This window comes from Lonchura striata, chromosome 1 (assembly GCF_050655825.1).
Source record: "Lonchura striata isolate lonStrDom1 chromosome 1, ASM5065582v1, whole genome shotgun sequence".
NCBI lineage: Eukaryota > Metazoa > Chordata > Aves > Passeriformes > Estrildidae > Lonchura > Lonchura striata.
The window spans coordinates 26,712,740-26,729,055 of record NC_140703.1 but is presented as its reverse complement, the minus strand read 5'-3'; the positions used below and the strand labels follow the sequence as shown (position 1 = coordinate 26,729,055).

General features: G+C 50.5%; 1 protein-coding gene across 6 annotated transcripts in view; it reads left to right on the top strand.

Annotated features, from left to right (window-relative positions):
• Positions 1 to 11,909, top strand: part of LSAMP (limbic system associated membrane protein) — a 1,016,799-nt gene extending 1,004,890 nt beyond the window's left edge. For all 6 annotated transcript variants that reach the window (XM_021549182.4, XM_085591629.1, XM_077781239.2 and 3 more), the window contains one exon: positions 4,607 to 11,909. In XM_021549182.4, the coding sequence (XP_021404857.1) occupies positions 4,607 to 4,704 (98 nt within the window). In that variant the 3' untranslated portion in view covers positions 4,705 to 11,909. The remainder of the gene's footprint in view (positions 1 to 4,606) is intronic.
• The last annotated feature ends 4,407 nt before the right edge of the window (positions 11,910 to 16,316 follow it).

The following is a 16,316-nucleotide window of genomic DNA, read 5'->3' as shown; positions in this document are numbered from 1 at the left end:
TGTGTCCCATGAGGCTGTTGCAGCACAGTTAGGCACCATGGCAGAGCTCCAGCTGCCTCTGCACCAGGTATCCAAATATCTCGCATTTGGAGCAAGGAATAGCAGTGCAGTTGTTCTGCCCTTGACAGTTTTCAGTCTGCTCCTTCTTGATTTGCTTAATGGGATCTGACTCGGTCAGCATTTAGGGTCTGGGGCCCCTTAGGGTTTAGCTGTGAAATGCTGCCAGATATTCATATTAGCTCATCAGCATCAGAAACCAAATTTCCTCCCCTTCAAAGCTGTTGCGTGGTCACGGACTTGACAGTGCTGCTCAATTGCCGGGGCGGGATGGCGGGGATGAACAGCTCGGGATATTATAGCAAACTCCCAGAGCACAGGCTCAAGGTCAGCGAAGCGGGAGACCGCAGGGACAGCCCCGAAGCTCCCGGTGGCAGCGGACAGGGAGCAGGGATGGGCAGCCGGGGGTGTTCCGTGATGGCCCTGCGGGCTCCACCGGCGGGGGCAGCTCCGCGCCGCGGCCGCCAGAGGGCGCCGGAGACCGCGGGCTGGCCCCGTGCTGCTGCGGGCCCGGGATGGGCAGGAGATGTGACACCCGGGATGGGCAGGGGATGTGACACCCGGGATGGGCAGGGGATGTGACACCCGGGATGGGCAGGGGATGTGACACCTGGGATGGGCAGAGGATGTGACACCCGGGATGGGCAGAGAATGTGGTACCCGGGATGGGCAGGGGATGTGACACCCGGGATGGGCAGGGGATGTGACACCCGGGATGGGCAGGGGATGTGACACCCGGGATGGGCAGAGGATGTGACACCCGGGATGGGCAGAGGATGTGACACCCGGGATGGGCAGGGGATGTGACACCCGGGATGGGCAGGGGATGTGACACCCGGGATGGGCAGGGGATGTGACACCCGGGATGGGCAGGGGATGTGGCACCCGGGATGGGCAGGGGATGTGACACCCGGGATGGGCAGAGGATGTGGCACCCGGGATGAGCAGAGGATGTGACACCCGGGATGGGCAGAGGATGTGACACCCGGGATGGGCAGAGGATGTGACACCCGGGATGGGCAGAGAATGTGGTACCCGGGATGGGCAGGGGATGTGACACCCGGAATGCCCAGGGGATGTGGCACCCGGGATGAGCAGGGGATGTGACACCCGGGATGGGTGGGGGATGTGACACCGGGATGGGCAGAGGATGTGACACCCGTGATGGGCAGGGGATGTGACACCCGTGATGGGCAGGGGATGTGACACCGGGATGGGCAGAGGATGTGACACCCGTGATGGGCAGGGGATGTGACACCCGGGATGGGCAGGGAATGTGACACCCGGGATGGGCAGGGGATGTGACACCCGGGATGGGCAGGGGATGTGACACGGGAGCGAAAGGACCGGGATGGGCAGGGGATGTACGGGATGGCGAGGGGGACTATGACATGGGGGTTGTGGAACCGGGACGCTGAGGGGATGTTCGGGGACGGCGAGAGGGCTACAGGGCAGGGGGTTTGAGTGGGGTCTGTACGCCGGGGGCTGCAGGGATGGGGGATTGTGGGGAGTCTGTGCGCTCGAAGGCTGGGGGCTGCGGTGTGCATGTGCACACCTGGGGGAGCCGTGCCCACCGGGAGAGCCGTGCCCACGCGTGCCTGGCCACATGTGCAGGTCCCGCCGTGCAGCAGCGTGGGGATGGGCACGCTCGGGGAGGGCAGTGTGCAGGTGTGCGGGTTCAGCAGCACACCGTGCCCGCTGTGGGGCTGGCACTGTCCCCCCAGCGTGGGCGCTCACCCGTGGAGCTGTGGGGAGCGGTAGAGTCGTGCACAGCCCACAGCAGCAGCTGTTCGTGCATACACATGAAGAAGTCATCATGCAAACATGGGCTGGCACAGCCTGAGGTGTGCCTGGGAGGGAAGGGTGACAGCGATAGAATGAATTGAAAATGGATGCTACTTCCTGCAGAAAATCTCGCTCAAAGACAAGCATTTTATTTTCTTCTAGCACTTTCACACTCTTTCTTATTGCACTTGAACAGCTGTTGTCCTCCAAAACATTATTTTGTGATGGAATTATAACCTCCCCACATTTTTACAGTGCTTGTGACAGTAAATGTAGCACCCACGGCGTGTACTCTATGTGCTCTAAAACCCAGATTCCATGTGGCCCCCAGGGTTATGTGCAGAGGCCACACTGGATCCCAGTGTTCCCAGTCAGCCTAACACAGTGCCCAAAATCTGCGTGGCCTGCTGGTGAGAACAGCTGCTGGTCTTAGCCTGTGGTGTAGCACAGAATACGAGCAGGACTGCACATGGAAGGTTTCTGCAGCCATCTGACTGGGACACACAGGGAGCCACAAGAACAAGATGGGAGTTTTGGCTTTTCAAAAGCCCTCAAACTCAAGCAGAAGCTGGTGTGACCCTCTCCCAAGTTCTCCATCACACCATATGTCTTTGTGTGTCTTTTCTTATACATGGATATTGCAGAGGCTCATCTCTTCACCACACCACACCATGTCCCTGCCCCCAGTCCCCACCAAGCTCACAAACCCCGATCTGTGCATGTAGATGCATTAAGGCAGCACTACCCAGACAAGGCTAAATGTCCCCTTGCCTCTGCTCTGCTGGGTGTGCAGTGCTTGCCACCATTGGTGCAAATGCTCTTGCTCTGGTTGTATGGATGCCCTAGGAAAATGGCAAAGAGGAGGAATGGTTGTCATGAGTATGATATGTACATGTCCATATTATTTAAGCCAGATATTAAAAATGTGGTGGCTGAATTTTTTTTGTGGGCAACAAACACACCTTGCCTGGTGTACTCTTGTTTATTTGCTGGGCCAGAGGAGTCATATTTTGTGCCAAAAAGGGATGCAAAAGGTCACAAACAGCCACCACACCATTATTTGACTGTGAGAGATACTTTTTCTGAAACATTGGTGAGGTAGGGGTAGTAGCTGAACTCAAACTTGTTCCTGAGTTTAGGGAAGGAAATAAAACAAGTGAAAAAAACACAGTGTTGTAGGATTTGTGTGACAAGACACAAAAGATGCAAGTGGACTAACTGAAAAAAAAGAAGCCATAGATGGAGCATAATTTTTCCACACAAATCAGCACATACTTACTTAATAATGAAAGAATAGAACTGGGGCACAAACAGCTACTCTAGTCATCTACCTTAGGAAGAAATCAGACAAATGGAAGTACAACGGAATTTGAGGGATTCTGGAGATATCCCTCTTGGATTTGCTGCCTCTTAGTCAGCAACTTGAGTTTAATAGTGACTGTGCTGCTGAGCAAGCCTGTGGCACCTGTGCTCCACCCAGGAAGCAGGGCTCTTCACCTTGCAGGTTGTGAGGGAGCAGTTGTACTTCAGTCTCAAGGAGCTCTCCTGAACAGGGCCTTTTTTTTTTTTTTTGGCTCCCCTCTGCCATAAGAAACAGCTTTTTTTGGTAGTAAGCATGACTTCTTTCTTCCACAGCAGGATCAGTTCCAACATAAAACCTCACCTCCATCTCCACACTCCAGCATCTTAGAGGCACATACACATACAAATGCACACGTACATGCACATGCATGCATGCGTACATGAGCACTTTGTGTACATATGCATGGGGAGCCTGCATTTACAGACCCACAGCCACATACACCTCCCTGACCAGAAATAAAGAAAAGGCTGCCGAGGCTTGGGATTGCAGGGTGAGTTTAAAACAGCATCACTGCCGTTAAAACCATCCAGAAAAGGGAGCCCATAAACGAGAGGATGAATGAGAAGATGTCAGGAGTGCTAGCGCTTAATATTCCCGGAGCGAGGCTGCATTATTTGTTGCTGCAGCAGCGCGCTTCTCCCTGCCCCCTCTGACGGAGCCGGCAGATGCGCATGCACACACGTGCAACTTCATTTCCCACCCTCATGAAAAATCAACCTCCCCGTCATACCCTGCACCTTCACCCCATAGGTGTCATGCCATGGGGCTGTAAGTGCCACAGCGAAGCCTTCCTCCACCCCGATTCAGAAACAAATAATTCCAGGGCAGCCCTGGGAGGGAGGGGACGTGTCTGCTGGTTGGGCCCGTGTTTTATTGATCAGATCACGGTGATGAATCAGCTCCCGTGGAGCCTGCAGACAGGTACCAGCCACTGCGCAGAATTACAAAGAGTCCTGGCATCTCAGGGCCACCACTGGGAAAGCGGCAGAGCGGGCAGGTGTGGGGGTGGTGACCATCTGCAAAGGTGTGAACCATATCCCTGCACTAGAAGGCCAACAGCTCCCAGCTGGAGGCACAGCAAGGGCTGGGATGTGGTCAGCAGCCAGGGTTGAGCCTTCCCGCTTGCTCCAGGCATGTTCCTCCAGTGTGGGTGCTGTTTAGAGAGCCACATGCCACTGGAATGTTGGGCTGAGGGAAGGAGGATGGTGATGAGCAGGCAGCAGCAGCCTGGAGCTGGGCTGGAGGGAGCTCACCAAGGTGGGAAGGCGGCTGTGCCCTGCAGTCCAAATCCACCACTGCAGGAGCAGCCTGGGTCTGAAGCGCTGTGTTCCTGTGTCGCCCCCATCTCACCCAGCCTCGTGTAATCTTGTCTTCTTTTCTCTCCCTTCTCGCACCCTGCAGGACCCGGCACAGGGAGAGTAGACAACGGCTCCATGAGTTTGGCCGTCCCACTGTGGCTTCTGGCAGCGTCCCTGCTTTGCCTACTCAGCAAATGTTAATACAAATCAGAATTAAAATAATAATATTAATAATAATTAAAAAAAAACAACACGACAACAACAACAACAACAACACACAAAACAAAACGCGTTATACAGGAGACAGAGCGAAGAGAGGGGAGAGAGAAAAAAGGGGGGGGGGAGAGAGAGAGACGACTGTTTCTTTCACAACTTTTGTGTGTTCAGAAGCAAAGAGGGGGGAGAGGAAAAAATACAGCAAAGAAGACTCAGCAACATTTAATCCAAAACCTGAAAAGCCTGCTGTCAAGTCATCGACTGCCTAGGAGGCAACACGAAGCGAGGGAGAGAATGGGGCACCAGCAAGGATCGTGTAGCCAGAGGATGCTGCAATGCAAACAATCCAACAAAACCTGCAAAGCCAATCAAAAAGAAGATCCCTTTTCTTTTCTCTCCTCCTTCCTCTTTTCCATACTCCCTCACTTTCCTTCCTTCCTCCTCTTTCTTTCTTTTGCAGAAAGAGGTCTTTGCTTCGGTGTCTATAGCCATTTAACTTTTTGGATGCCCTGGGTCATTTTTGTGAGCTAATGCTCGACCAGTTCATACTTTTAAGAACAAATTAAAAAAAAAAAAAAAAAAAAAAAAAAACGGAGAAAAGAAAAAAAAGTAGCCACAAACCAGAGCAAGTCACCTGAAGCTCTCTCTGCACACTGGTGTCCTGTGAAGAACTCCTTCCTGTCTTCACTTCACCCTGCACTCATGTGCACCCAGCCCTTGCTAAACACCTTCTTTCCTGTCCCCTCCTTCATGCAACATCACCCCCTCAGGCCTAATCTAAAGCTGTGTCAACTCCACTGAAAGCCTACTTTTCTTTTTTTCCTTTTAAAATACTCTTCCTTTCCCCCCCTCTCAATTCAACCAGGTGTCTTTCTCTTTCTCCTGTGTATGCCTGTGTGCGTGCGTGCATGCATGTGTGGCTCTTGCTCCGTCTTCACTCTTTCTTTCTTTCTCTTGCTCTCTCTAAGCATGCAAAATGAACAGTCCATGTGTACTTACACTCATCCTGTTGTAGATAATGTCCTGCCTTGTAAGTGTGAGACAAGATGCAGAGAGATTACTTAGGCAGAGAAGAGGGGTGAGGAGAGAGGGGCAGCTACAAAACAGGTTCACATTTTGTCCCCTCTCCTGTGTCCTCACTGGCTTTTTGTCTTCTGGCCACCTTGCTTGCAAGAGTCAGTCTGCACCGTTGTCTAAGCTTTTTCTCCTCTCCTACTTCCAACCTGTTTGGCTCTCAGCCTCCAAGTACCAGCTCTTGCTATGCATGAGTGCTTGGACACACACATGGGGGTGTGCACTCATGTGCAATTGTCCAAGCAAGCAGAAGAAACCAGGACTGGCCTACAACACTATGGACTGAAGAGTGCAGTCACCATTCCTCCTGGGGATGGGAGGCTGGGCCGGTGGGATGTGAGTGATGAGACCTTGGATGTCACCAAGCAGCCATTCCTTTTAGGTACAGTGTACAAAGGAACGATACCTCAACATGAAAACCACAATCTGGTCATTCCTAACCATTTTGGTAGACATGCAAAAATAGAGCCAATACCCTTTTTTGTTGCTTTGTTGGTTTTGTTCTTACTGTCCTCCCCGGTATAAAAGGAAATGTAGGCTGTGTAAGGGTGAGTGTGTGTGTGTGTGTGCATGTGTGTGTGCTGTATACCACTGCTATTACAAAACTCACTGGAAATTCCACATTTGAAAGAAATTGGATCAGAAAATATCCAGGACCTGCGAATATAAGAAATAAAACAAATATCAGGTCCAAAATCCTGGGCTTACAAAGAATCAGCTTAAAATGATGCAGTGAAGAAGTGGGTGGCACAATTTCCCCTGCTCTTCTCTTATCTCAAGGGTGCTGGTCTTGCTGGAAAGTGCCCCACACTTCCCACGTGGCAGAATCACACACAGAGGTGCCAACAGGAGAGGTTTTAGTGGTTCCAAATGGGGAGGCGAGAAAAAGCTGTGAGAAACAGGACTGAGAAAATGCTGGGTGGTGGCTGGAATTTGCCACACCAGCACAAGGTCTGCTGCAAGAGCCAGAGTGAGCAGGGGCTGCAGTGCCTGTGTGTTGGTCGGGGCAGTGGAGAGAAGACTCCTGTGTCCCCTGGCCTGTCACGAGCCATAAAATCCACCAGCAGCAAAGATGATAAAACACAGGGTTTATCAGGTGGGCCTTTGTTGGAGAGAGAGGTGTGCAGGGGAGAGCTTGATTTAGCCCAGTGAAGTCTAGTGACCATCCCAGGACAGCAGAGTGTTTTACAGGTGCTCAGCCACTCAGCTTTCGAGCAGCCAGGTTGCTCCTCTGTCTTTGCCCTGGGCACTGGGGCAGTGGCAGCACACTTGGCAGCCATGCCCACATGCAGGCAAGGGGGAAACAGCTTGGCCTTGCAGTTTGCGGGAGGGGATACCCACCAGGTGGTCCCCTGCCGGGAAGGAAAGTGGGAATTTCTGCCTGCGAGCCCGTCTCCACCTTTGCTTGGGTGGGGCACAGTCCGGCGAGGCTGCTGCCTTGTGCTGCAGCACTGCCAGCGCTGCTGAGCTCAGCCCTTCCAAGAGAGCAGGCAGGCAATTAAGCAGGCAGTCAAGGGCTCCTTCCAGGCAGCCAGAAGTGCAAGGAAATTCATTAAAGAGGCACATGAGAGGCTGAAGTTTGGGCATTGCAGGGTTGGATGGTGGTTGTTTACGATTCTCCAGACTCCAAAGCCATACCTGCAAGTTGCAAGTGGGCAGCTGGTGTTTGAAATCCATCCAAGACATCCAGGGATGGCTCCCTTCCTCCAAAATAAGGCAGTCATTGGTGGGACTTGGGCATTTCCTTTGGAGTCTGGTGTGTGTCAGCCCACAAAAAAAATGCCCTGCATCCTTCAGAGCACTCAGACATGCCAGACCTCGTGCCTGACTTTCAGGAGTGTCATTGAATTCAGAGTCTTAATAACAAGTCCAGATTTTCTGCCGCAGCAGGCCTCCTCTTTCCCATGGTATGGGCTGAGCTTATCCAGGTTCCATGAGCCAGGTCTGGGAGCTGCACCCTTTCCTGCACACTGGCATGAGGAGAAACACCACAGAGCTCTTTCTCAGGGCTGTACCTATGCCTGGATTTATTGCCACAGGATTTATTTGTTGAAAAACGTGGGCAGCCTGCAGTGTCCTGCTGTGACAGGCTGCTCCTAAGGGCTGAGTCAAGCCCACTTTAGGTTCTTTGATGTCAACCCGGTTGCTATGGTAGCACCTGTTCTCTGCATGTGTTTTTGTCACCGTGGGGTCACTCCTAGGCAGTGGGGTCACACACATCAGAACCCTGCGGTGTGGTGGTGGTCATCAAGTCCTGGCACTTCATTATCTTATGTCTGTTTTAGTCTGTTTTGGTTCAAAGGAATTTTGAGGGGATTTTTTTTAGATGTCAAGGCATATGGTTAAAATGGAGATAAGTCACTAAAAGCAGGACACACATTTTTTGAAACCATCTGCCCATTAGTGGGGGAAATGGCCCCAGCTCCTGTGGTGGGATCTGGTCTTTCCTGCAGGCCCTGAGCAGATCTTTGTCTCTGTTGCATGGCTGTGAAATAGGGTGAAAGCCAGTTAATTGCAGACCTCTCTGAGAAAATTCACCAACACCAAGTATGCCTGTTGTCTGCAGAAGTGCTGGGAACCCCGCTCCTGGCAATGTCTTTTCCTAGGGAAATTGTGGGTAGGTTGGAGTTTGAGTTTCTCCAAGAAAATGTTTGATCCTGTGAGCTGCAGTGTGCTTCACAGGGTGCTGTAAAAATCCCCGTTTCTCCTGAACTTTGAGAGACTGCTCAAAGCACCTGTTCAGAGGTGATCCCAGATAAATACAGGAAACACAGGCAAGGTCTAATGCTTTTTACTATTCTTCCTCTGCTCCATCCTCTGACGGAGATGTTGCAATGGCTTTTCTTGTGTCTCAGGCCCTTCTCTCTGAAACTCTTTCTCCTCATCATCTCTCTTCCCCATTTGCATTGCTATCTTTCTCATCACCTCCCAAAAAGCTGTGTTCTTGCTTCCTGCTGCCTCTCAGCTGATTGGGGACCAGGGAAGGTGGGTGTTTGGAATGGGACACCAGTTCCTTGAGCTTGTCAGTGTAATTGTGTTTGATTGATGGAGATTTAACATTTAGTGTTATAAAAAGATATGAACAAAATGGACAAAAAAATTGTATTTCTTCTACTGGTTTGTAAATATTACAAGAGTTACATGAGATGTCTGGTAATGTCAAAGCAGAGGAACAAAAATGTAGATTTCATATATGGCCCCATAATTGCTAGCAGATTTCTAACCCTTTTCGGATGACCGAGAGGAGGGGTGAAGGCAAGTCTTTCTGGAAGGAACTGGACAGGGGAAATGCAGCCACCCCAAGCCACATGAACTCCATGTACGATTGTAGCATGTTGCTTGGAGTGTGTGCCTGGTGAGATGGAAAACGAAGCAAACGCCTGTCTCTGAACGGCTGGGAAGAGTGATGTGGGATGCTCCAGCCGACCGACACCTGTACCTTGGCAGTTGTGTTCATTTCTGTTTGTTTGCAGCCCCGCACTTGTGAGCTCGTTGCTCAGTGATGCACCCTTTCCTCCTGCCCCGTACCCGCTTCCTTCACCAGTGAAGTTGTGTCGCCCCACGCTAGCCCCGAGTGCATGTGGACGTGCCATTCATGGAGATCTCATTGGTGACATGCATTGTGTCAAGAGTTAGTCTTTGTCTGCACATCTTTCTCACACCACTGACTGTTCACCACTTGGGCAAATCACCTGTACACTGCTGCTTGCCCCACTGTTGGTCAAAGAACAACCAAGCCCCACCAGCTCTTCTTAGCTCTAGGTGCATCCAGACCATGCCCCCAGGCCAATTGTCTGAGCAACCCTGTTCTGAAAGTCCAGGCACACAGCATGGATAAAGCCACCATCAAAAGCCATGTGGTCTCCAGGCTGAGTGGAAGCTACACATCTGGAAGGAATTTGGGGGAGCAGCAGAAAGTCCTGATGAAACAAGAGGATCTGGGAAGTTGGAGTTATGCTAGAATCCTTCACAGACCCACCAGCAGATGATATTTCAGCTCAGCTTTTGTGCAGTGTTTCATCACTTTACCATTCCCTGGTGAGGGCATCTGTGGGCACAGGGAAACACCTCCTCTCCTCCCAACCCCTCACACCTCTCCTTCCTCTCCTCCAAGCACACTGACCTGCAGCACAAATCATCATGGTGCTTGATGTGATGTAGCAACTGACATGGGGGATGGCTGACCAAGACAGTATGGCACAGGAGGTGCCAGGGGGGTGAGCAGCTCTCTTTCTCTCTCTCTCTCTCTCTCTCTCTCTCCTGATGGTGCACAATCTAACTGCTTCTCTGACTCAAGGACACAAAACTTCTTGAGTTAGGGATGCTGGGAGCAAACTGTCCTGTGGGAAGAGCAAAACTTGAGCCAGGGAAGTGATGGAGAAGCTGGATGGTAATTTCCAAAATGTGATGCCAGTGGAAAAGGGTAGGGATGAGTGCTGTCCATCATCCATGTGCAGAACTCTCAGGTTCACCAGTGAGGAGACCATGGCCTCTCAGCGCTAATCTTAGAGTGGCTTCATTTCCAGTGGGATGCCCAGAAGATGATTTTTTTTAATTGCATGACTTTGCTGACTAAGAGCTGTGTCATACCACTAAAACCTCTTCCACTTTTCCTTCTTGTAACTTGCTAGAACAGTGATTGGGCAGCTCCCACAGCCCCCAGAATTTTGCCTAATGGTTGGCTTTTATTAGGGCAACATATGGTGCTTGCTTGTTGGTTCACTCACTGTATGGGGAGCAGAACTCATCTTGGTGAAAGTACCTCGGTGTGGTTCTCTGTACTTCTGTGGCCCAAGGTGATGGAGTGAGGCGAGGAGACCTGCCAAGGCAGGCCTTGGGTGAGAGAACAGCTCTCCTCATCAGCCCAGGGGGGTGGGAAGCAAAGGGTCCTTCACTTGCTGCAGGCTTGGGTTAGCTGGTGCCACAGCAACTGCCCTGCAAGCCTTGTAGAAGTGCCAGGCAGTGGAGAAGGAGGGGGCAGTGACAGGGGGACATGACTGCAGCACAGGTGGTGGGGTGGGGGCTGCATGAGCAGCAGGGCTCCTTGGGCAGTGCAGCTGGTGAAGGGGCAGAGATTGCATGCCAGGTGGGCCCTTCTTTCCCTGCCTGTCCTCATGGTGCATCAGGAGCTCCCTCCTGGCCTCCCAGGGCATGCTCACCATGCAGTAAAATGGGCCTCGGTGAGTAAAGCAGTGTGACACACACCACGGTGGCTCCAGCCGTGTCCTGAGGAAAGGCATGTGGATGTTTCTGTTCGTAACAGAGGGCTGACGGGTGGAGACGAGCAGCAGGGCCTGCCTAGGAGCCAGCCAGCGAGGAGAGCACATCCCAGGCGGGGCTGTCCTTCTCCAGAATTGTGCCATTTGCTCGCCATGCAGCCACACACAGGCGCATACGCACATGCCCGCCAGCCCCAGGCGCACAGCTACGGGAGCACTGTCCATCCCCACACCTCCACCACGCACAGCCGGGCTGACATCCTCTGCAGCCGGGAGAAGGCGTGTGCGTGCCTGTGCCTGTGCCTGCGGGAGCACACGTGCGTGCCAGGAAAGGGAGGAGGGGGCACAGAGCAGGAACTTGCCTCCATGGTGCCACCTCCCAGAATCATTCAACCTTCCCTGCTGGAGCCAAGATTCATCCTCTAGACCTTGAGAATGAAGGCCAGTCCCTTCTTCTTGCTACACGGTGGGGTGGTTAGAACTCTCCTCATTAACAGTGTTATATACATATAAATATATATATATATCTATATCTTTATATATATTTTTCCCCAGCACTGTAGACATGAGCTGAACTTCTCTTTAACGAAACGAGAAAATGGCCATTTTATTTTTTGCCATTGTTTTGGTTTTGAAAGTAGCTCTGTGAAAGAAAATTTTAAAAGCGCAAGTCTGTGTGTAAAAGAGCCAATCAAAAAAACTAAACAACCCAATGAACAAATGATCAAAACCCAGTGATGGAATAAAAAAAAAAGAAGCTTTTTATTTTTTCTTTTCTCAATGTATTTAACTTCTGTTATCTCGTTTCTGTTTCTTTACATGTATGAATGCTCTGCTCTTCTGTGATCTTAAAAAAAAATACAAAAAAATACAAAAATTAAATAAACGTGAAAAGGAGGTAATGTTTCTTCATTTCCCCTCCCTTCCTTGTACACTCTGGCTTGTCTCCTCTCTGATGATGTCTAGCAAGGACTTTCCAGCCCACAGGGGGAATGTGGGCTAAGATACCCCTTCCTTCACCTTCCTTGGAGGGGCAAGGTGGTCCAGTGGCTTGGGACTGAGGGTGCTGTATCCCCCCCAAGCAGTCTGACCCCTTCAGTGCAGTGCCTGACGATGAAGAGAGCAGGCTGGCTGGAAATAGATGTGTGATGGGGCTGCCAGGAGGAGATCCCATAGACAAAACTGCAGTGCACACCCCTGAAGTCAGCACTTGCCTTCAGCTCCTTGTTTGGTTTGGGTTTTTTTTAAAATTAGTTAAATCGCATGATTGTATGTGTGTGCACAGATAGAGGTTGGGATCGAGGGGGAAGAACAAGGAAGATAATGGAAGGAATGGGCTGAGGCTGAGCTGCTTAGGTGAGCACAGGACAGGAGCACCAAAAGACAGAGCATGATGGTGGAGATGGTGGGGAGAGAGAAGGGGGCTGGTGGGGGAGAAGGCAAGAAATGCTGGCCAGGAAACATCTGGGTGCAGCACTGGAGTGGTTTTGTGACATGGAGGGAGTGGGAAAGCAGAGGAATTGAGAGGGCATGGGGCTTGGAATGAGGGCAACCAGGACACTGGGAAAAGGGGCAGGAGTCTTGTGCCATGGTCACAAACAGGCATGAAAGGAATAGGTTAGAAGGGAGCCCGAGGAAGAGGGCAGCAGAGTAGCCTGGGCAAGTTTACAAGTGAACACAGCCAAAGGGGTAAAGAAACCAAGGAGCAGGAAAAACCCTGGTCAAAGGAGAAAGCAGCACCTGGGCAATTTAAATGTGAGGGCTGGGAAACCCAGGACATCTCTAGCCAAATTATTATAATGGGGGTGTGTCATGTAAATGCCACCTGACTGTCACAGCCTGGCATCACTGTCCTTTTCCCAGTGGGAGAATCTCTATTTCCTGGTGGCACCCAAGCACACAGCTAACTGTGCTACTGCATGGGGCAGCATGTGCCTGCACCCAACACCAGAGCAGCAGCACGAGGCTGCACATGGCCAGGCTCAGCCTGGGCTGCAGGAGAGCCTGGCTGCAGCTCTGAAAGGGAGGTGGTCTCATCCTCGCTCACTGCTGGAGCATGAAAATCCAGGGCTTCTTATTTCTGCTCACACCTATGGTCTGCTCTGCCCATGCCTATGTGTTGCCTTCACTGCCTCTGTGTCACCTTTCACTGTCTCTCCTGTTTCCTATTTACAGTCCACTGGGGCAGAGACTTGAGACCTCCATAAAAAAGAGGAGTATTTTCTGTGAAAAGTAATAGCTAATTTTGTTTCTGGAACATAACACTTAGAACAGTGTAAGCCTGGTTTCCAGTAGAGTACAGACTTTTCTTAAATTGTGTGAAATTAAACCAGAGCTGTCAGAAGCACACCACGAACACTGGGCCAAGCAGAGGTACATCACTGAACACGAGGTGCAAGCAGGATGGTGAACTTGAACATGAGTAGCACTTACTACACCTTTGCTATTTGAGACCAAAGAGCAGCGAGGGGTTATGAACCCTCCTCCATTACCATCACTCCCTTCCATGGCACTTCCATTCCCTTCCAGAGCCAGGAAGTGCAGCCTGGAGGATCACAGCAGAGCTGGTGGGGAGAGTGCCAGGGCAGGGGGTACCACTGTGCTCTGTGGATATTAAGGTCAGTACTGAGCTTTACTGGCTGATCACTGAGGTGGAAACAGGCCAGGTTTATGGGCTGTACACAAATAAATGAGAGCAGCACTACCAGGTCTTCACGTCCATGTGTGTGCCCTGAAAACGCCTGAAAAATCTGCCTTTGCCTTAAGGCTGAGGGTAAAAAGAAGACAAGATAAACCCTGGCAAGAACACCTTCTCTTTTCATTAACATTTTAAATGGTTATTTTTAATGGTACATTTAACTAACACTAAGTTATCCACGGGAAGAGAATTTGGCTGTTAACACTGGCATCTGCTTAACAAACAAGCTTTGCATTTGGTGAGGCATGAGCGTAACACCAATAGTACTCCTTGCTAACAGCAGACTCATTAACATTAATTCCTGCTTTTACCACCATGAAGAGCTTTTTGTATCTGTAAGAGCAATAATTAGATGTACCCCATTTTCCCTGTAAAATGTACACAGGAAATTATTAGCAGTCATGCAGTCCTACCAGTAAATGAGGATCTGAATTCTCAGCACTTACTATAACTCAAAATTTCCATAAGAGTAAGAAAAGTGAGGAGATGTTCTGGGGATGGTGCTCTTCATCTTTCCTTACTGAGGAACCTGGACTATGTTCAAGAGCTGCTAAATTGCACTTGGAAATTAGTTAAGGGTTATGGTACTCAAAGGCTATGGGAAAATGCGTGTCCATAAAAATATCTTGTAATTCAGCCAACACTGGCATTTGCTATCCAAAGCAGGCATTGTCAGGATGGGCAATGAGATAAACATCTATGGATGAAATACCAGAACTTAAGGTGCAGCCTCACCAGTGCCAAGTACAGGGGACAATCCCTGCCCTGGTCCTGCTGGCCACACCACTGCTGACACAGGCCAGGATGCCACTGGCCTTCTAGGGGAACAAGCTGGCTCATGTTCAGCCACTGTCAACCAGCACCCCCAGGTCCTTCTCTGCTGGACATCTTTCCAGCCACTCTTCCCCCAGGCCAGTTTCACTGCATGGGGTGGTTGTGGCTCAAGGACTTTGCCTCACTGAATCTCACACTGTTGGTCCCAGCCCATCAATCCAGCCTGACCAGAATCCCTCTGCAGAGCTTCCTACTCTCCAGCAGGCCAATGCTGCCACACTTAGTGTCATCTGCAAACTGACCAAGAACAAGCTGAGCTTTCATCTGAGAGCTGGAAATTGCACCGATTTCCACAGAAATATCTGTACTTAACACCTTTGTATCGGTCTGTTGGCTGCGTTATGAATTCTGTCCACACATGCCAGGTGTGGTATCTGCAAAAACTTGAGAACACTTTGGAGACAATGATCTTTACACAATGCTTTCTGATGTTTAATACTTTCAGAGTATATGGTTTGTAGAACATTTACTGCTTCCCTTTCAAAAGTGTCACCTTTGGAGTTAAGCTTAAAACATGATGCATTGACCAGGAAACTAGAGGAAAGAATGTGTGAACCATTTTCACAAAGAAGAAAGCTAATTGAAATGCTTAATAGAATTGTCACACATTCCAATAACCTTGATCATAAATCTGATTTTACATATTTTTAAATATTACAAATTATAACAAAATGCTGACCAGGAATAATATTACTCTGCCAGAAGATATCTACTCCAAAAATTTTTACAGGGCTGGAGAGCAGCTAAGCTTGGTTTAGAAATCACATCTCAGCATTGATCTGCTGGTGTCCCATTTTTCATGCTGATGTTTTTTTCCCAGGTCTGTGCCTAGGATTCTACAGGGGTGTCAGTCCCCTGATATCTGAGTTGACAGGATGCAGTACTAGCAGTGGGAGAGTTTGTGGAAGTCACTGGTAGAAGTGGATGATCCCACCTTCTTCTGCCAGCTCAACACATGAATCTGGGTTTTCCATCTCATCTCAGCCTCCCAGGCTTTTTTCTTAGCTTGCAACTCATTTTGCAACCCAGTCCTCCCGAACAAGGCAATCACTCCTGGATCTTAGCTTCTCAAGGGTGCCACACTGACAGAGGGTCAGTGAGGATGCACAAGCCACTTGACACAAGTGTAGGAATCCAGCAAAGCTTCAGTCCCTCACAGTGCACCTGGCTCCCAGTGCTGGCCCTGTATTCCTGTAGGGAATATACTGATCTCTGGATGTGGCTTCAGATGGCACAAGTTGTGGGAAACAGGCATTGAGCAGTCATCCAGAGTACCCACGAGCTGCTGGCAAGCTTGCACTAAGACTGTGAATCCTCTTTGAAATGTGGCTTGGGAAGTCTGCTCAAATAAAGCAGACTTGCCTGCTTGTGGGTCCACCACCCATCATAGAGCAACCTGAGAACTTCCAGCCACGTAAAACCTCTCCCAGATCATCTCACTGGCTGCTGACTTTACTGCTTTGCATAACAGAGCCAAGACAAGCCCCTTCCCAGCACATTGTGTGTTGGCTGTCTGTCTAGTGAAGGGAGGCATGGGCTCTCCACATCTCTCCACAGGCAGTACTTAACTCGCCTGAAATTCCTCCCACCACAGAGCCTCGCACACCTTCCGCACAGCCACCTGCCTCGCATCAAAGCTCTTCCCCGTGGCACAGCTTGAAGATGTGCAGAGGCTCATTGCTGGAGGCAGCTGCTGGTGACAGCCCCTGCTGGTCCCTCTGCAGGCGTGTGGCCTCTCGCTGTGGGCAGAGCAGGAGCTGCTTTCCTTCCCA